Below are 18,145 nucleotides of genomic sequence, written 5' to 3'. Positions count from 1 at the left end.
TTTGGACATGTATTCTGTATGAGAAGGCATTCCCGCAGTTTAGTAAGGCTACCATACGAGATCCAACACCTTACTACTGATCCGTCTACAAGGAAGTCTTTTGTATTCGTTCTTCAACTCTATCGCATGCCAGTTTTAGGACAAAATTCAAGTGTTACAAGTTTCAAGTAGCAGAAATTCACAGCTTCACGCCGCCATGCAGTCACGCGGCCTGCAGCGACTTCTGCTCGGGCACGATGCTCTTGAGCTTGCCCTCCTTGACGGCCATGCGCACGTTGTCAATAGTCCACTCCTCCATCTTCTGCTGCGTCTCCTGGGTCCAGGTGCCCATGTGGGGGACGAGGAGGACGGAGGGGTTGGCGAGGAGGCCGGGGTGGATCTCGGGCTCGTTCTCGTAGACGTCGAGGCCGACGGAGGAGACCTGGCCGGAGGCGAGGGCGTCGACGAGGGCGGCCTCGTCCATGACGGCGCCGCGGGCGGTGTTTACGATGACGATGCCGGGCTTCATGAGGGCGAACTGGGGGGCGGCGATGGAGTGGCGGGTGCTGGGCTGGAATTTTGGAAGAGTCAGCATGGGGAGGGGACGAACATGTATATAAAGGTAAAAGAGTTTGGGAAAGCAAGGGGGGGGAGGAGCTGATATGTGGAAAAAAACGTACGTTGAGAGGCAGGTTCAAGCTCAGGACGTCGCTCTCCCTGAGCAGCGTCTCAAAGTCGACGTACTCGGCGCCCTCCTCGAGCTCGGGGCTCAGCCGGGAGCGGTTGTGGTAGCGGATGCGCATGCCAAAGGCGCGGGCCTTGGCGGCGACGTTGCGGCCGATGCCGCCCATGCCCAGGATGCCGAGGATCTTGCCCTGGGGGTCGTGGCCGAGGGCGGGCGGGGGGTAGCCGCGCCACTTGCCGGCGCGCAGGGCGTGGATGCCGATGGGGAGGTTGCGCAGGGCGCCGATGAGCAGCCAGATGGTCACGTCGGCGGTGGCGTCGTCGACGGCGGTCGGGGTGTTTGAGACGTGGACGCCGTGGGCGGTGCAGGCTTGGACGTCGATTTGGTCGTAGCCGGCGCCTTTTTTTTTAAGTCAACTCTTGTTCTTGTATATATGGAGAGGAGAGGGGGGGATAGATGGATGTTATTCACCGTTGTGGCAGAGGAACTTGATGGTCTTGGGCAGGTGGTCGAGGAGCTCGCTGTCAATCTTGCCCGTGACGGAGACGGAGTCAAAGGTGCGGTAGGCGACGCTGATGCCGTCGAGGGCGCCGGACTGGCACTCGGCGATGAAGTCGGCTCTGTTGGTGGACTTTGGCTTGATCACGTCGGCGATGTCGGCGATGGTTGACCAGGCGTCGTGGGCGCTGGGGGCCAAGATTTCCGTTAGCTGTGTACGAAGAGCAGGGAGATACGAGGTTGGAATTGGAGATGTACTGGTCAATCTTGCCCAGGAGGAGGACCTTGGGACGGCTCATGGTGGGCAGGCGTTTTGGGGGGTGGTGATGGAGAGATGGGAGGGGATGAGAGTTGGGAGGAGATGCTGCAATTGCACCGACGGCGAGGGTATCTAGAGCAGAGCAACAAACTGCAGAAAGGAAAAAGAGAGAGGAGAAAAAGCAAGAAATTGCAGAAGTAAACAAGAGATCTAGGGAAAAGAGAGGGGATCGAAAAGAGAGGAGAAGAGGAGGGACATCGGATCCATTAATATCGTCGCCCAGTTGATGGTCTAATGTTTGCTCTCGAGCTCGCACACACCAGTAGAGCAGGCCCCGCGGTTCGGCGGGGTAAAGATTCCACAGGGAGGTCACCTACTAGACTTTGAGTAGATGCCCCCAAATACTGCCCCGTAGCGCGGGGGAACAAAGGCCGTGGGGCTTGTTGGAGAACTTCGGGAGGTGCTCCGGTAGGTCATCTATTGTTCTTTCATCTTGTTCCTTTTCGCCAATGTACTCGGATGATTGCTCTACGGGATGTCTCTATCTGGTGTGAAGATGGTGCTGAACATTGATATGATGTATAATTATCTCTTTTCCGGGAGCTTTTTGCACATCTGAGTGCCGTTCTTCGCTTTGGTCATCACCACCATACGGCATCGTTCGCCGGACTCTGCTCTTTTAAGGCACCTCACATACATGTAGCCAGTGTATTACACCAACCAAACTCCAGTGGGGGGCAGCGGATCCTCAAATGCCCGCCTTTACCTGACTCTCTCCTCCAGCCGTGACGGAGAATCCATCTCTACAGCCGACTATAGCCACACATTCATATTGAACATTTTCCCGCCGTGAGTATATCCTTTACCAAGGCAGGAAATTATCCCGGGAGGCATTGCACCTGTCCGTCTACTTGGCACAGTGACAAACCTGATTGATGTTACTGGGACTCGGGAGTTGCTCTTCGGCTGAAAGTGAGGGGGGAGGCACCTTGGTAGGTAGGTAACAAAAGTGACAAGGTAAAACGGCATGGAAAGGGTCGGCTATAGATTGAAGCGGCTGGATGGCTGGATGGGCTGCTGAGTTGCAGCATCGGACAGGCTCTCCGCATTGACCATTTGCATGACTGGCGAGATCGGAGACTAGCAAGGTGATCAGCTTTTGGTGAGTGGAAACATGGCTCTGGGTTCCAATTGTATGATGCTTTGGCTTCGAGTCAGTTGGCAGCTCAACTTTGGCAACCACTGCAGTTGACGAGAAACGAGCATCATAATCAAATCCCAAAATGCAGCGGTCCACTCTTAGGCACATTATACTATTGAAGGTAGTCTACACAGTTGAGATTTCCTCAGTAAGTATTACCACCTAGATATCGAGTTCCCATAACGCATCCATCGTCTGAACCATTATATACACAGCTTTAAGCTGTCAAGCGTCAAATTCCAGGTCAAGCATCCATCTCGAGCGCCGCTATAACGAACCCCTCTCATATAAAGCCCAGGCAATCCCCATGAACCCAAAAGGGGGAAAAAAAAAACCATCTAGGTGGCGTATATGTCTCTTCGCCCCTTCTCCAGTCAGATATCGAGAGATACCGTTGAACTTTTCCCATACCATTCATACATGCCAAGAGGCAATATTGAAGACGTCCCTCTAGTTCTGTGAGACAGCTCAAAGCTCCCAGGGACCAAACACTTGCGTCATCCAGTCAATGTCACCAAACCCGGTCGCCAGGTCCTGGTCAGGCAGCATGGAATGATCCACCAGCAACGTGGGCTGCGGCGCCGCGCCCGGGACAACTTGGCTGTTCGGCGTCGGCAGTCCTCCCATGGGCTGCTGCACAATGGCCGGCTCCCAGTTGGAGCGCACGTTGCGAAGCACCTTTGTGCACTTTCCAAAGATGGACACGTCCTCGGGCCCTCCCCGCAGCGGGTAGAGCGCCTCGGCCTTGGTGAACAGGTCAATCGTCCTGTCCAGGTAGTTGCCCAGATCCGCCGTGCTACGGACAATCTCCTTGTCAAACGCAGGGTCATCGAGGGTCGTCACCCGGTACAGCAGAGCGTGGATCTGGGCCAGCTCCACGTAGAAAGAAAACGGCATGCCGATGAACTCGGCGAGCGGAACGGCAAACAGCACGTCGTACCAGGCCCGGGCAGCGACCAGGCCGGCGTACATGGCGTCGATGCGCGGGCCGTCCGGGATTCTTGCTCCGCCAAAGAGGCCGACGGACTGGACTTGGGCTTCGGTGCTGAAGAGGTGCATTTGTATCACGGCTGGTCACCAGATGTTTAGCGCCTTTTCACGCGGCTTCGAGCAGGCTCGGATCTTTGTCGACTCACCCTTGGATGCTGCAGCTGGCGGCAGTGTATCCCGAACCCTTTGCAGCTGAAGAAGCAGACTCCTCTTGTAGACCCAGGTAGGAGCCTTGTCGGGGTCAGTTCTGCCGAAATCGCGGCCTACGAAGTCGGCCATCAACAGTTTCCGCGCCTCCTCCCCAACCAGCTGCGTCTTGACAATTGCTACCAACGTCTCGTCTGACGGGTACTCCTTTTCGCTCTCCAGGATTTCCAATGATTCTTGCATGTGCTGCGTCCACGGCAGTGACTCCATCTTGGCGAGAAACGCCGAACATCTGTCGCAGAAAAGGTTAGGCAGAAGAACAAGTCTGGCGGTACAGGTCTCACTTACACTGATGTTATATACCAAAAACCAAGCACCAGCCTTCGCTCTTCCATCGTACGCTCTTTAGCCAGGGGGATACTCCGACCTCCCCAGGCCTTGAAACACACAGTCCCAAAGTGCTCCTCGTTGGGGAATTTTGTGAGGTTCAGCTCGTAGATGATGCAGCTGCACATGTGCGTATATAGTGTGAGAAACGGTTTCGGCTTGGAGCCGGGGCCGGCACTCATTGTCGCCCTATACAGATGATATTGGTCAGTATGTATGTAAATTACTAAGAAGGACGGCGTTAACATGTATTGAGTTCTTACCAAGCAATCAGGAGGATCAAGCCTTGGGCCATCTCCAACGTTCTATCGTGGTTGACAATCATTCGCTGCGCAATATCCTGCCGCACCCGATCCCGCATGGCGGCCTGCTGTGGCATGGACATGCTCGTGACGCTCATGATGCATTGCCAGAGAAAGTAATGCTCTCTGTGTAAGGCCTCGGCCGTGACGTCGGGGCCCAGATGCATGAAAGGGAAGAACTCGAGCCATTGTCGGAACTTGGCGAGGTAGACTTCAGCCTCGCTGGGAGTCGGCTCGGGGAGTCGATCGCTGTCCAGCGGACGAGGGGCCGTCTGTCCGAGGATGCTCGAGGCGCGCGGCTGGGATGTGGTTGCTGCGTCGGCGAGCGAGTCCAGTCGGCTCACGTACGGCTGGCAGTTTGACGACGCTGTTGATTCGCAGGCCGATACGCCGGTCATCGACGGCGACTGATGCGGCTGCTGGAGATGGCTGACATGGTGGGGAAGAGGAGGCTGGTGCGGCTGGTGCGGAAGCGGGTGTTGATGCTGGTGCTGAGGTTGCTGTTGCTGCTGCTGCGGGAGTTGCTGTTGCTGTTGCTGGTGATGCTGGTGCTGATGCGAATGCTGGTGCTGCTGCTGCTGCGTCGCCCTCAGGATGGACACGAGGTCGTCGAGCTTCTCCTCCAGCTGCGCGGTCCTGGACGCCGTGGTCCGCTTGGCCACGCGCTTGCGGGACGTCACCATCTGCTGGCAGTCCTTTCCCAGGCGATGGCAGCGGTCGCATTTGCCGCCCTCTGGCCGGAGGATGCAGCGGCACTTTGCGCGCGAGCAGTTGGTGCACGAGCGGCCATATCCGGCCGGGATGCCGCCCACAGAGGCCGCGTCTGGCGGAGGCGGCGCCGGGGCCATTGTCTCGCCGAAGGCCCAAAGCAAAGCCCAACGAGAGAGCGCTTCTACCCAAGTTGCTGGACGAGACGAAACCCGACCGACGCTGAGCTGGCGGTGGTGATGGGAAGCATCGACGGAGACGCGCAGCCGGGATTGGGGCGACTCCTTAATCCGTAGAGGTTGGCGGTGCTGGTGCTAATCGTAAGGTAGTGGAGAGTAGGCAATGGAGGGAGCAGGCAAGGCCGTCGAAAAGTCCGGACTGCCTGGACAAACGGTCGCTGAATCAGCATTCCTGCGTCGCGCTGGCCGGGGTCGCTGTGATATCCGACATTCCGAAGTCCGAGAGACGGTCGTCCAATGCCGAGCGCAACCACGGCATTGATCGACGACGTGTTCGAGGACACGTTGATTTTATCAATCAGCTATTCGCAGTTCAATTGAGACGTATCAGTGCCGGTCGACTGTGCAGCTGTTTGGAAGCGTGAGGCTGTGCTCCGTGGCACTCGCGAACCCTGGTGTTGCGGTTGGTGTGAGGCGGGTCCGGACAAGATGTGACCACTGGATGAAGCCAAGCATCGGCCCTGGATAGATGGCTATCAGCCTCAAGACGCTAAACAAAGAGCCGTCTCCAGTGAAGAGCAAAGGGGCCAATGTACTGAAAGAAATTCCGTCAGTTTAAGCATCCCTCTATTCAGTCGTGATGGAAGCCAGCAGTCTTGAGGCCCGGCAGCTGCACTTCGGCAAATTGTTTTCGCCGCCGACTGCCGGCACATGGTGTACATACATAGGTCCCTTATCCGAAGCTAGCCATTGAGCGCCAGATCGTATCAAGATACTACTCCATATCTACCTTATGCACCCCTTGTCTTCAACACCACGACCACAACTGCAACGTCGTCTCCCTCAGCCTCGTCCGACACCATCACCAGCCTCGCAATGGCCGCCACAGGCCTCGTCGCAGTCGAGACGCTGCCCCGATTCCTCCTTCCCCGGCTCAGCTGGACTGCGCCGCTCTCAGCATCCCGACCCGCCGCTGCCCGACCCTTTGCCGCATATCATCAAGCCCGGCCCAGCATTCGGAGCGCAATCCCCGCCTTCAACGCCGCCTTCTCGGACGCGAGACGTCGCGATGGCCAGATGCCGGCGCTGAGGCGGGGTTTCCACGCCACCGGCCAGCGGCATCGCGAGCATCACTTTGACACGCTCAAGTTTGTCAAGCAGCTCGAGGGTGAGGGCTTTACGGAGGAGCAGTCTGTCGCCATGATGAAGGTCCTCAACGACGTCATCCAGGAGAGGTTTGTCCATGTTACACCAACTTGAATGCTCATCGCAGGCGTGCTAATGTCGGCCATCTTGCAGCATCCAGAACCTGACGCGAACCATGGTCCTCCGCGAAGACGCCGCCCGGACGACGTACACGCAAAAGGTCGACTTCGCCAAGCTGCGCTCCGAGCTGACGGCGGCCGACAGCACCGAGTCCAACACGACGCGCATCGCGCACGAGCGCCTGACCAACGACATTGCCAAGCTGAGCAGCCGGCTGCGCGACGAGATCGGCCGCACCCAGGCCAGCGTGCGGCTGGACCTCAACCTGGAAAAGGGCCGCATCCGCGAGGAGGCCGTGACGCAGGAGCTCAAGATCAAGGAGACGGAGACCAAGATTGAGCAGGAGGTGGCGGCGCTGCGGGAGAAGCTGGAGCAGGTCAAGTTCCAGACGCTGCAGTGGCTGATGGGCGTGTGCACGGGTTTCGCGGCGCTGCTGCTTGGTGCCTGGAGATTGCTCATGTGAGGCGTGTACGGGGATTTGAGAAGATCAATGTTTACTTGGTAGATGGCGTAGTATGTGCTTTTGTATGTATGTAGAGACCAGTAGTTGTGCATTGATCTCGATGAGATGGTTCTACTTGGAGCTTTTCATTTACAGTTACATTCTTAGAGCTCAGTAGCCCATCTCTTGAGCTCTTGTTATGTTTCTCCCATGATTCGCCCAGGCTATAGCTTTTCGAGTCGACGAAACGAACTATCAAGGCCTCGTTCACGTACCGAAAACGTCACTCGAGAACCGTCAGCAAAATGACATGCAACCATCCGGTCAACCTACATGGCTCTGCGTATCCCGCTTCCTGGCACCCTCGCCCACGCCGCCACCAGCCTGCTCCAAGTCGGACGCCTTGGTGCCTCCGTAGCCGTGCGGCTGCTGGTGCTGCTGCGAAGCGGCTTCCGAGACGTTCCTGGTGTTGGAGGTGACGTCCTGGGCCATGGGTTCGGGGTCGTCCTTGAGGATGGCGTGGCCGCCCTGCAGGAGGTGGTCGCCGCCGTGGGAGGCGGCCGAGGAGGAGGCTGCGGCGGCTCTTTGCATGGTGGGTTCTTGAGATGTGTCTGAGCTTGATTCGTTTGCTAGTGCTTGGTTGATGGAGGTCATGAATGGTGCAGGTAGAGGGGGAGGTATTTGGAGGTTCGGTTCGTGATGGGGGGATGAGGAGACGGGGGTTTTGTGTTATAGATGGCCGTTTGAGCCTGATTTATATGGATTTTGATGGCTTGTGTTGGTTCGGTTGTGTATGACAAAAGGGTGACGGAATCCCGCTTCTGGTGGCGGCGGCATCAAAAGGAGGAGGATGGGGACGCCTGGATAAATATTGAGCTCGAATCAGTTTGAGTTACGGTTTATGGTTTGGTGCCTTGCCATGTTGTTGGATGAGAGTTGGACTTTTGGCGCTTGTCCTGGGTATGTGTTTGTCTGGGTAAGGTGTTGTAGTGGCTTATAAGATGGCTCATGAGTTCTTGAGACGATACCCGACGGAGTGTTGAGATGAGCTCAGCCATGTATATTTGATGAAAAGTCTTTTATCTCTACTGATGCTGTTTGTTAGATCGGATGGCATTAAGAGTTATAGAGTTTCAGTGTCTTTGCTCGAATGATCCGTCGGAATAGAAGCAGATTCCGCCTTCAAGATTTGGCTGTAGATTAACGTCATTGACAGCGGTGTGGGAGGGATGCTTTGTTTATGCAGTCAAGGATCTTTGGTTCTGATTCTGTTCCTCTTTCATTTATTGTTGTGTCTAAACTACTCTAGAGTATTTGTTTCAATTTCCTCTTGCTGTAACGGAGGGATACGAGCAAAGACACATGGTGCACATGATGCTGTATTTCGGCTTACTCCGAAGTATAGACTGGGAGGCTTCAGCAACGATGAGAATCGCAGCACAAGAAACCAAACAAAGGAACAGGAACAGGTAAAAAAAAAATTACGACCCTTACATTTGGACACTTGTAACGAAAGAGAAACGAACCGTTTGGAGCATTTCACTTGAGTCTATTGTTATGCTTTTCCATGTCCCTGGGTGTCGACGTTGTATGTACATACATGTAGGGTATCATCGAGCTCAAGCTGACTTGAACGATGTTGAACCCGTGCCAGAAATTCACGTCACAAGATCCATCAACCACGCGGGACGCCCAAATTCAACGTGAAGCCTTTCCACCCCCCTCCCTTAAAACCTTCGGTTTCTTCCTCTTCTTTTCTGATGGAGAATTCCATCAGCTGACGGTTTTTGGACCACGTCGATCCGCCCGATGTCACAGAAAACAATGTGGAATGAATAGCAATGACGGAGATGAAGGAATCAACAATGTGGTCTTGAGGAGAGCGTGATCGCCGTGTGTAATCCATGGTAATATGCTGAGCGCGAAGGATTCTTGGCCAGGTGAGCTCTTTTTGCTGTCGTATAAGTGTGAGTATGGTGATGTCTTAACGGGCGCTTTCAAGAATATGCTTGTCATCTATCTCCGAACAACGGGGCGATGGCTTCAAGGCGCACATATATGTATCTCTCCTAGCTACATCTTACCCATACAATATGACGATCCCCTAACCTCTAAGCTGCTCGAACATCACCGCCCCCCCCTTCTCGCCAGCAAACCATGGAAACGTCCTTCAACGACCCCTTCATAAAATCCTGGTCCTCCACCCCGATCCCCAACCTCTCCCTCTCGGCAGGCGGCCTCCTCGCCCTCGCCGACCTCAACACCATCGCCCAGCGCACCGCCATCGCCGGCGGCTCCTCCTGGCTCGACGCCTTCGTGCTCGCCCCCGGGCTGCACTACCAGCAGGCGGCCGACCTGCTGACGCCCGAGTACAACGGGGCCGGTGGCGGAGCCTCCAAACTCGTCCTCTCGACGCTCGACGGGAAGAAGACGCGGCTCGTGGTCAGCAATGTCGGCATGGTCAAGTATCTGAGGCGGTTGTGGGAGCGGGAGGGCAGGTACGGGGTTGTGACGCTGTATGTTGGCGAGGACGATGATGCGTTTGCGTTTGTGTCTTCGTTGTCGCTGTTGTTGTTGGGGCAGCGTGATGATGGTGATGATGAGGGTGATGGTGCTGAGGGAGATGTTGGGTCGGGGAGGAGACGCAGGCAGAGGCGCTGGCTGAGGGACTTGAGGAGGGCGAAATTGGTAGAGGAGGGGGACAGGAGGAAGAGGGGAAAGGTGAGGGAGGTGCTGGAGATGGATTGGGTCAGCCACGTGCTGTATCTCCTGAGCCCGCTCCTCACCGTCGGGGCGATCGTCTTGATGGTGCTGCTGCAGGATTGGTGGGGGCTGGGCTTCCTTCTCGCGCTCATGGCGTCCCGGCTTGCCAACATCTGGGCCATCAAGGCGCGTTCGAAGCCGGGATCCGTGCCGCCAAAGCTGCCTCCTCCTCCTCCTCCCGGGGATTCTGGGGATGCGTCGCCGCCGCCTTCCTCTTCTTCTTCGTCAGGGGCGTCAGGGGGGGATAGCCCGCCGTCGGTGAACAACAAGTTTCCCATAGCCTTCAAGAGGGAGGACTCGCAGATGACCGAGTACACAATCGACTGGGGCGACAACCGGCGCGTCATCCTCAAGGGCCAGGACGCGGACCTCCGCGCCGTCACGACCGAGGCCTGGCTGCGCGCCAAGACGACGCTCGAGGGCTACCTCGAGGCCATGTCCAAGCTCATCGTCTACATGGTGGCCTCGCTCAGCGGCAACCTCTCGCAGGCGGGCGCCGTCGTGCTCATGGCGCTGCTGCTCGTCAGCGCGGGCCTGCTGGGGCTGAGCAACGCGCACGCGACGAGCCTGCGGATGCACGGCCGGAGGGTCGGCAGGCTGAGGAGGGTCGGAGGAGGAGGGGGAGGAGGAGGAGGAGGAGGGTGGAGGGTCAGGCCGCTGGAGCCGGGGATGGCAGTCGTGGGCGATGTTGGGGGTGGGGTTGTACCGGTTCAGGTTGTGCCGGTTGGGAATTGAGAGGGCTTGCTTCTTTTTTGTTTGTTCTTCTGGAGTTGGCATGGGCGTGTTGGCTTTATAGATGTACACGATTCATGTGGACCTGTATCGATTATCCTTACTCACACACGCTCACATAACAAACGCGGCACGGAACCTCACTGCGACTGAAGGGGAGGAAACGATTTGAGCACGCAAGTATCGTAACTGACAACCCAAGGCCACCAAGTAGGTATTCTCGTCGAAAACTACCTCGTATGTCAATACCATGGACAAAAGCAACTAGAAACACCCAAACGGAAAAACGCCGTTGTATACAAATGTACTCCCACTCAGTATTCGCACAAAGCCGTCGAGTCCAACGCTGAGCCGCCAAGGCGATCTACACGTTGGCAGGCTGGTCCCCCTTCTCCTCTTCCGCGGCGGCGGGCTCTGTTTTCACTGGTGACGTTGCTTCCGCTGCGGCCTGCTCCTCTGGTGCTTGTACAGGTGCCGCCTCGGGTTCGGCCTCCGGTTCTTGCGTCGACTCTGGCTCCGGTTCTGGTTCTGTTTCTTCGAGCTCTGTCTGAGGCTCTGTCGGAGGCTCCGGCTCCGCAATGGGCTCGCCGGCCGCTGCGACGACGGGCGGTGCGGCGTCAGCTTCCGGCTCGGCAGCCTCAGGCAGTGTCGGTTCGACAGAACTCTCCTCAGCCTTCACCTCGGTAGCCGGTGCGGTATCCCCCTTGATGACTTGCTCCAATAGCTGTGACGCAGCCGCCTGCCGGTCCAGCTCTCCCATCAAGCCGCCCAACAGATCTGACTCCTTCTCCTCGGTCACGTCATTATCGAGAGATACCTCTGGATCATCAGTTTCAGGTGCGGCGGCGGAAACTGCCACAGTGTCAGCTGGGGCAGCCTCTTCCTTTGCACCATCTACGGAGACGTTTCCAACCTCTGAAGGCGCCTCTGACTCTGGCAGAGGCGCCGTTACTGAGACTGAGTCTTCCGGCTTGATGGTGTCTTCGGTCATCGCAGACAGCTGATGCAACAGGACCGGCTTTGCAATGGTCTCTGGCTGGCTCGTCGCTTGACCCTTGGGCGTCTCCTCAGAGACTCGGGAGGCTCCGTCCTCGTCCTTTGGGCTGGAGATGTTGCCCACCTGCTCCGGGGGAGGCAGCTCCGCAGCCTGAGGAAGGTCGCGCTCAATGGCCTCCTGAGGGGCCTCACCGACGATTGTCGAAGGCGGCTCGGCAATGACGGAGTCCGCTGTGTCGTCGGCTGGCGTGTCCAGCACAGGCACAGCGGTATCGATCGCGGATTCGGCGTGAACCGATGGCTCGGACGGCGAGGGCACAATGACGGGATTCCTGGGCGGGGTGTCTTCATGCTTGAGCGGCAGAAGAGACGGGCTCTTCGACGGCACTGCTGGCACTTCCGGTGCGGAAATAGTCGGCGGCTTGGGAGGCGACGGCTCCCTGGGCGCGGGTTGCTCATCCTTCATTTCGACGTCAGGGTTGTCGATTATGTGCGATGCATCCACCATGTCCTCGTCCTGGTCCTTTGTAGCGTCGAGCATGGATTCATCTGGCACTTCGACATCGACGGTCTCATCGCCTTCATCTCCCTCCTCGCCTTCATCGCCGTCGTCGCCGTCTTCCTCCTCTTCTTCGTCGTCATCACCGTCAGCCTCGCCCATCTCACTGTCCTGATTCCGAGGTTCAAGCTCGCTGGGCACGGGAGTCTATGCGCACATCGGTTAGCTTCCATATTGCATGACAGTGTTGTCGAACCACTTACGACCACGTCCTTGACCTCCGTCTTGACTGCAGTTGGGGCTCCAGCCCCTGCGGCGGGTGCTGTTCCGGCAATTGGCTTGTCTGCCAACACGGGCTGCTTAATCTTCTTCTTGCCTCTTCCAGGCCCTGCCTTGGCTTTCCGCTTGGGCGGCGGCGGCCTCCTTCTCACAGCCGACGGCGGCGCTGCTGCGAATGCGTCTGGCTGAGCCGCCGTGACGGCCTCCACTCGGGTCGCAATGACTTCGCCGTCTACACGCTGGCCCTCTGACAGGGTGACTTCTTCTGTGTACGGGTTGCCGGCAGCGTCCATCCGCCGGACCGTAGCCCTCGTCACCGTCGGGCCAGTTACCTTCTCCTCGACAGTTCGGCTGGCGACGGTGACGGTGTTCTTCCTGCGCTTAGCAAGGTGCGAGATGGCTGGAGCCTCGACATTCTTAGGAAGCTGCTTCCAGATCCTTATCTGGTAACCCTGCGAGCTCGTGTCGTCCTCCTTCTTCTCCGGCTTGTCCAGGACCGTCTCGCCATCGCCGTCGTCGTCCTCGACCGGATGCGGTCGTTTGTACAGGCGGCCGGACCTCGCAGCGCGCAGGAGCTCCTGGGTGTGCGGCGGCAGCAGGGCGGCATCCTTGGGCATGCCGTGGAGGAGCTCAATGGCCCAGATGTCGTTCTGCTGCTGCTGCTCCTGCTGGACGGGGGGCGCGACATTGACCCATTCGTGGCGCCATTGTCGGACGGGGAGGCCTGCGGATTTGCGTCAATCAGCTGCTGTCGCGTGTTAACGGGGAGCGCAATGGCGGCGAACCTTCGAAATCGTCGTGCTCGACGTAGCCGCTGCGGTTGGCGCGTCTCGTCTACAGCAAACTGTCAGCGAATGGCGATTGTCGCGATCTATCTGGAACACGGGAAGAGGGCGTACGCCTGGAGCCATTGCGCCTGGGGGAACTGGTGCAGCCGCAGCCTCTGTCCGTTACGGCGCAGCACGGGAATCGACACTGCGGCAGATGCTCAACGACGGCGACGCAGGGCAAACGCGGCGATGGCCGTGATATCGATGCTTCAACGGCCGGGAGTGACCGTGTTGGTGATGAAAATCGACGGATTGCGAACACGCTCCAGGCGCTTCGGAGCGGAAACGATGGTGACTGTGGCGTCTCGGCCAATTGGAGCGGTGGATGCGGCGATGACATAAGCGGGCATACATGTGCAGGTGCATGCATTGCCTTTGCAGAGAAGACATGCAGGATTGCGTTGCGCTTCGACTGCATTAATTGGTTATTTTTTTTGCATTCATGTACTATGAGAAAGCTGCAATGAAGCCTTTGAAGCTATGCACTGCAAGATTACTCTGTGCTTGAAGTGGCTGAGGTGCAGCTACCACACTGTGATGCCCTCAGTTCACGTCCCGCACGGCTGATCAAGCCATCAACGACTATCAAAGGCAGCTTCAGGTCACAGCGCCGTTCAGGAGCGTTCATCTTGGACCCTGGCGAGCTTCGTCGCAATCGGTGTTGAGATTGTTATGTAGTCTAAATTTGTGTGCCAAAACGATGCCGCAATACTCCCAAGCCCCGAGCCGAAAAGCAGTCAATCTTTCGATGCTCCCGTGGTATGTGTATCATGTACAAGCCCCCCGTTGCCATCCTACTGTACAGCCATATGTCCCTCCATGTTTATCATTGTCGTTTCCGCGTGCCTCAATTCAAACTCAGTCGTAACTGAACAACAATCGGTCAGCACCCGTCTCAACAAGCAGTAGGGATATTGGTGTAGACTTACCCTGGCTCCTTTTGCCGTACAATCTCTCCTGATTTACCCGTTTCCTTGCCCTGAACCAAGCGCGTCAGCATGCATGGCAGCTCGGGGTAGAGATGGCGTCAACGTACCGACTGTCCCCCCTCCACCACTAACCGATCCAGCTTGTAGAACTGTCCGATGACTGTTTGTCGCTGCCATGGGCCGTCAGTATCTCGTCCGCAGGAGGAGCAACAATGATCCTTCCTTGTCCTTGCATACCTTCATCATTTGCAGTTCCTTCAGCCCCTTCTGGATCAGCTCCTGAATCTTGCGCGGATCCTCTACCGCAGCATTCTCTCGAAAGGCATCTCGGGTCCGTCGCTTCGCATACTCGCGGAAATTGTAGGAGCTGAACTCTTTGCTCTGGCGCAGAAGCTGTCGATACTAGAGAGATCCGTAGAGTTAGTCTCACATGTATCGAGAGCCTCGGAACGTTCGTTTCTTCCGCGACTGCAAGAAGAAGCAACTGTTGCTCTTTTTCACGGCCTTCCCCACCACGGCAAATGCGCAGCTCTGACGAAATACAAGATAGAGTCGTTCTCCCTGCGCATAGGGACAGATCAAACTCACCAGTGATCGCGTCTGCTGCGGCAAGTCGCCCCGTAATGTGCCGACCAAAGACATTGTGTGCTGGTGAATCTGGCGCAAGTTGTGCCGCTGCTGAGGTCTGGGCGTTCAAATTCCCATCATTGATAATGACGGAGGCCGGGAATCCTACAGAATGCGGGTTCGGTGTTAGTCGGACCGGAGAAATCCTGCTCCGAAAAAGCTTCCTCATCCGAGCTTTGCCCGGCAGCATCGCATCCACCTTCTGTGAGCTTTTTCGCTGTAAGCCGGACTGGCTCGAGGCTTGTCTCCGAGCTGCCGAAGGGCGGCATTTCGGTATATTGAGGCTACGGCCCGTCTTGTTTTAGGGGTCTGGGGTTGGACACGTCCTTCGGGGAGGCTTCACTACTGCTGCCTGCTAGTCCTGGCCCTGCATGGCTGTAGTACACGTACGTTTCACGCTGACTTGTGCGCATGTAATCCCGCAGGCAATTGAATCAGGATATTGATGAATTTGTCTCTCTGCCGCTGATGGTGATAGGAAAAGTCCGAGACGACCTCCACATTATTGATGTTCTTCTTTAAAGGACGTAAGATTTGTGTGTACTGCAAAATGTGATGTTTATAGAGGCTTGTGCATGTGTGTGATATCGGGACAAGAAGATGCCGGACAATATCCTGTTTCCAAACCGACTTCCTTCCTCAAATTGATCGCCAAAAGCTCTTACAACCCCATGCTTCAACCTCCTTTTTGGTATCAGAAGTAACGATGCAAGCAAATGCAACCCTCACCAGGGCCAAACTCCGGTGTAACTCCCGTCTCCGGTTGAAACAAGACAGCTCGCTCTTGAACCGAAGAAGAGGGGAGCCAGAAACAGCTTAGTTGTCTCCCTTGAGTAACATTGACAATGTCTTCAAGGCGAGCCCTATAATTTTCCCATGGTTCCTTTCACCCACTCCTTTTTCAGCCGCAGGTCATGAACTTGACGCCGCAAATGATGCCAAAGCTTGTGCAATGGTTTCGTCAGAGAAACCGTTGGTATTGAGCATCTGGTTAAACCTCGTGTCATGGTCTGAATCACCCTGCAGCTGAGTTGTCAGGGTATATTGTCGTTGAGACTGATTCGGCTTCACCACCGTGGCCGCCTGGGTGTTCTTCTTCTCCGGGAACAGGGGGGCAAAAACTAGGTTGGTGACGGACGCATTGAGATTGGCCAGTTCCGTGGGATGGCTGTTGTCAACTAGATTCCATTTCAGAATCTTCCCCTTGACGTGCCCTGTGACAATGGAGGTACCATCATGGCTGACTGCCATGCAAGAGGCGGGTCCCGCGTCCTCATCGACCACCCCCAGGGGAGAGTTGATTTGCATAACGATGGATGCCAGCTCGGCACTGCGGGAGCCTAGCAGGGGCTTGTCGCCGTAGAACTCAACGAGATAGAGACTTCTATCTTCAGAAGAGACAAAGAGGGCTCGGGCACAAGGGTCTAAGGAAATGCAGAGAGGGGCCGTAGGGAACAGCAATGTTCGCAGAACCTGACCTGTCTGGTAGTTCCACAAGATGCAGGTCTTGTCTTTGCTAGCCGATACACACAGGTTTGTCTCGGGATTGGAGCCTGGACCCAGGACGAGATCTGTAATGGCACCCCGGTGGTTTGAAAGTGTCCTGTCTGGCTCATAGCCGATATCCTGCCCAGGCTCAAGGAGGCGTGGCAAGGACCAGACGTTGATGTTGGAGTCATCAGAGGCAGACAGCACATGATGGGGAGACACGGCAAGGCAGCTCACGGCCTGCACATGGCAAGGAGGAGTTGTGATTTGCCGTCCCGTACATGTCTAGGCAAGCTGTCAGCATTCATGATATCCTTCTATAAGAGGTTCCGACCAGGGGGTCTTGGTTGAAGAAGCTAGTAGACGAGGGAGAGAGAGCCATACCTCCCAAAGAATGAGCCGCCCTTCGGCTGTTCCAAGCACAAGAACGTCACCGGCAAGGGCAATACATCGGATTCTCTCCTGGAAAGGCACGAGAGCCTCTTGGTTTCCTCGAGCTCGAGAATATACGTGGACATGAGCCTTCTGATCCTGGGCAGCATAGACGTGACTATCACTGACAGCCAAGCAATGAACTGGTGCGGAGCTCTTCTTGAATGTCGACTTGACAGCCCACGTGGGCGTTAGGGTATGCGCGTAGATGCCAACGTCCTTTGAAATGGCCGTGTTGGCAGCTATCGGCGGGCCGCACACCGAGGAGAAGAGCTCCTCAGACAGCATGGCGGCCATGGCTGAGCGTGGCTGGACGCTGAGCAGCGGTGTTTCAGCAGGCTGGCCTCCTCAAACGTGCCTCCGTAGTGTCGAAGCTCTCGGCTTTGATATCAAGTGACGCCGGGATCTGGCGAGGAGGCTGCTGGTTGAGACAGTCGAAGCAACGGCCCGGGCTTCGCCAAGCAGATCAATGGATGCTACTGCCAATGGCTTTTCTCGCTAGAATAAACTTAGACGACTGTCGCACTAAAGTGACATGTGCTCAATAACTCTCCGCTTGGTGCTGTGGGCAGTCGTATGATATCTGATATCGCAGTGTGTGCACAGGTTGAAAAACTAGCCGTTGCAGAGAGGAAGAAAAAAAAGGAAAGAAATTTGACGTCGGGTCCGATGGAGTGCATGGCGACCCGCTCATGGGGTTGCGGGATTGAGGCCTCAGCGGTCTAGCGCCTGGCCCGGCCACTCACAGCGGCAGCTCCAGGCCTTTCCAGCGCCCAGCACGGCCTGGCAGAGCCCACTCCAGCACCCTGACGCCGCCCCGTTAGCGCTCTTATTAGCGGGCGCCAGTGCTGCTCCAGGGCTGCTCCAGGGCCGACGGCGCCCCGATCTAGTAGTGGACATGCAGGTGACGTATCTGATCAACTATCGCTTGTCCTTGCCTTTTCCTGGCCCTCCCTGCTTTCAATGTCATGTCGCCTTTCTCAACCTGAACCTCCTCTCGGGCTTCGCCCATGCTCTGTCATTTGCTGCGGTGGCTGTCAGATGCAATGTCTCGCCGACCCGTCCAGGTGACGGCCCAAGGCCCTCTAGCAGCTGCTCGACTTCGCGCCCCTGCATAACGCTGCTCTCAACCTGATGCCAGCTCAGCACTCTACAGCCCTTGCATCAAGAGCCTCCGTTCTGCCTGGACAACAGCCTCGCCCTTGAGCCATCCGCACTCCCTTCGTCTGCTGCGGCATCTCATCTCGCTGCAGCTTGATCTGCGGGGTTTGGACAAGCTCAGCTCCTTGGCCAGAGCGACGCCGACGCCATGTGGTTGTGGATGCCTTGAGCCGACGAACCCCCAACAGCGACTGCAGCTCCGGAGCTCACGATGCCTGGATGAGCAGCATGTCCGATCAAGTGGTTGCATACAAGTAGTACTTGTATGCTTGGACGAGGGCCATGAACGGAGACCGTTGCGCGCGATTGAACTGATGGGCCAATTGCCATCCACGGTGTCAATGGGCATCTATTGTCCTCTGGCAC

At 56.6% G+C, this 18,145-nt stretch overlaps 8 protein-coding genes across 8 annotated transcripts; 2 read left to right on the top strand and 6 right to left on the bottom strand.

Annotated features, from left to right (window-relative positions):
* Nucleotides 1-202: 202 nt before the first annotated feature.
* BBK36DRAFT_1184460 (hypothetical protein) lies at nt 203-1,461 on the bottom strand (the record flags this gene model as incomplete). The annotated part of the gene is made up of 4 exons (XM_024896399.1): nt 203-550; nt 660-1,063; nt 1,136-1,350; nt 1,421-1,461. The coding sequence occupies 4 exons, from the start codon at nt 1,459-1,461 to the stop codon at nt 203-205; spliced, it is 1,008 nt and encodes a 335-aa protein (XP_024745898.1).
* A 1,629-nt stretch (nt 1,462-3,090) lies between these two features.
* Nucleotides 3,091-5,296, bottom strand: BBK36DRAFT_1128400 (hypothetical protein; the record flags this gene model as incomplete). The annotated part of the gene is made up of 4 exons (XM_024891611.1): nt 3,091-3,692; nt 3,759-4,051; nt 4,108-4,266; nt 4,410-5,296. 4 exons carry the CDS (start codon nt 5,294-5,296, stop codon nt 3,091-3,093), a joined length of 1,941 nt encoding a protein of 646 aa, XP_024745897.1.
* Nucleotides 5,297-6,169: 873 nt separating this feature from the next.
* Nucleotides 6,170-7,065, top strand: BBK36DRAFT_1136492 (DUF1640-domain-containing protein; the record flags this gene model as incomplete). Its single annotated transcript, XM_024892996.1, has 2 exons — nt 6,170-6,570; nt 6,635-7,065. The coding sequence occupies exons 1-2, from the start codon at nt 6,212-6,214 to the stop codon at nt 7,062-7,064; spliced, it is 789 nt and encodes a 262-aa protein (XP_024745896.1). The 5' UTR covers nt 6,170-6,211.
* Nucleotides 7,066-7,240: 175 nt separating this feature from the next.
* Nucleotides 7,241-7,697, bottom strand: BBK36DRAFT_1184447 (hypothetical protein; the record flags this gene model as incomplete). The annotated part of the gene is made up of 2 exons (XM_024896398.1): nt 7,241-7,267; nt 7,377-7,697. 2 exons carry the CDS (start codon nt 7,695-7,697, stop codon nt 7,241-7,243), a joined length of 348 nt encoding a protein of 115 aa, XP_024745895.1.
* A 1,503-nt stretch (nt 7,698-9,200) lies between these two features.
* On the top strand, nt 9,201-10,541 carry BBK36DRAFT_1128795 (hypothetical protein; the record flags this gene model as incomplete). Its single annotated transcript, XM_024891663.1, has 3 exons — nt 9,201-9,563; nt 9,648-9,953; nt 10,077-10,541. 3 exons carry the CDS (start codon nt 9,201-9,203, stop codon nt 10,539-10,541), a joined length of 1,134 nt encoding a protein of 377 aa, XP_024745894.1.
* A 361-nt stretch (nt 10,542-10,902) lies between these two features.
* BBK36DRAFT_8152 (hypothetical protein) lies at nt 10,903-13,223 on the bottom strand (the record flags this gene model as incomplete). The annotated part of the gene is made up of 4 exons (XM_024898560.1): nt 10,903-12,240; nt 12,297-13,036; nt 13,098-13,146; nt 13,212-13,223. The coding sequence occupies 4 exons, from the start codon at nt 13,221-13,223 to the stop codon at nt 10,903-10,905; spliced, it is 2,139 nt and encodes a 712-aa protein (XP_024745893.1).
* Nucleotides 13,224-14,067: 844 nt separating this feature from the next.
* On the bottom strand, nt 14,068-14,713 carry BBK36DRAFT_1128699 (hypothetical protein; the record flags this gene model as incomplete). Its single annotated transcript, XM_024891649.1, has 4 exons — nt 14,068-14,121; nt 14,179-14,241; nt 14,309-14,473; nt 14,660-14,713. 4 exons carry the CDS (start codon nt 14,711-14,713, stop codon nt 14,068-14,070), a joined length of 336 nt encoding a protein of 111 aa, XP_024745892.1.
* Nucleotides 14,714-15,610: 897 nt separating this feature from the next.
* BBK36DRAFT_1172335 (WD40 repeat-like protein) lies at nt 15,611-16,906 on the bottom strand (the record flags this gene model as incomplete). The annotated part of the gene is made up of 2 exons (XM_024895708.1): nt 15,611-16,471; nt 16,571-16,906. 2 exons carry the CDS (start codon nt 16,904-16,906, stop codon nt 15,611-15,613), a joined length of 1,197 nt encoding a protein of 398 aa, XP_024745891.1.
* Nucleotides 16,907-18,145: the final 1,239 nt, after the last annotated feature.

Source organism: Trichoderma citrinoviride (genome assembly GCF_003025115.1).
Source record: "Trichoderma citrinoviride strain TUCIM 6016 unplaced genomic scaffold BBK36scaffold_16, whole genome shotgun sequence".
Lineage (NCBI taxonomy): Eukaryota > Fungi > Ascomycota > Sordariomycetes > Hypocreales > Hypocreaceae > Trichoderma > Trichoderma citrinoviride.
The sequence above is the reverse complement of the archived record's forward strand: the minus strand, read 5'-3'. Positions and strand labels throughout refer to the sequence as shown.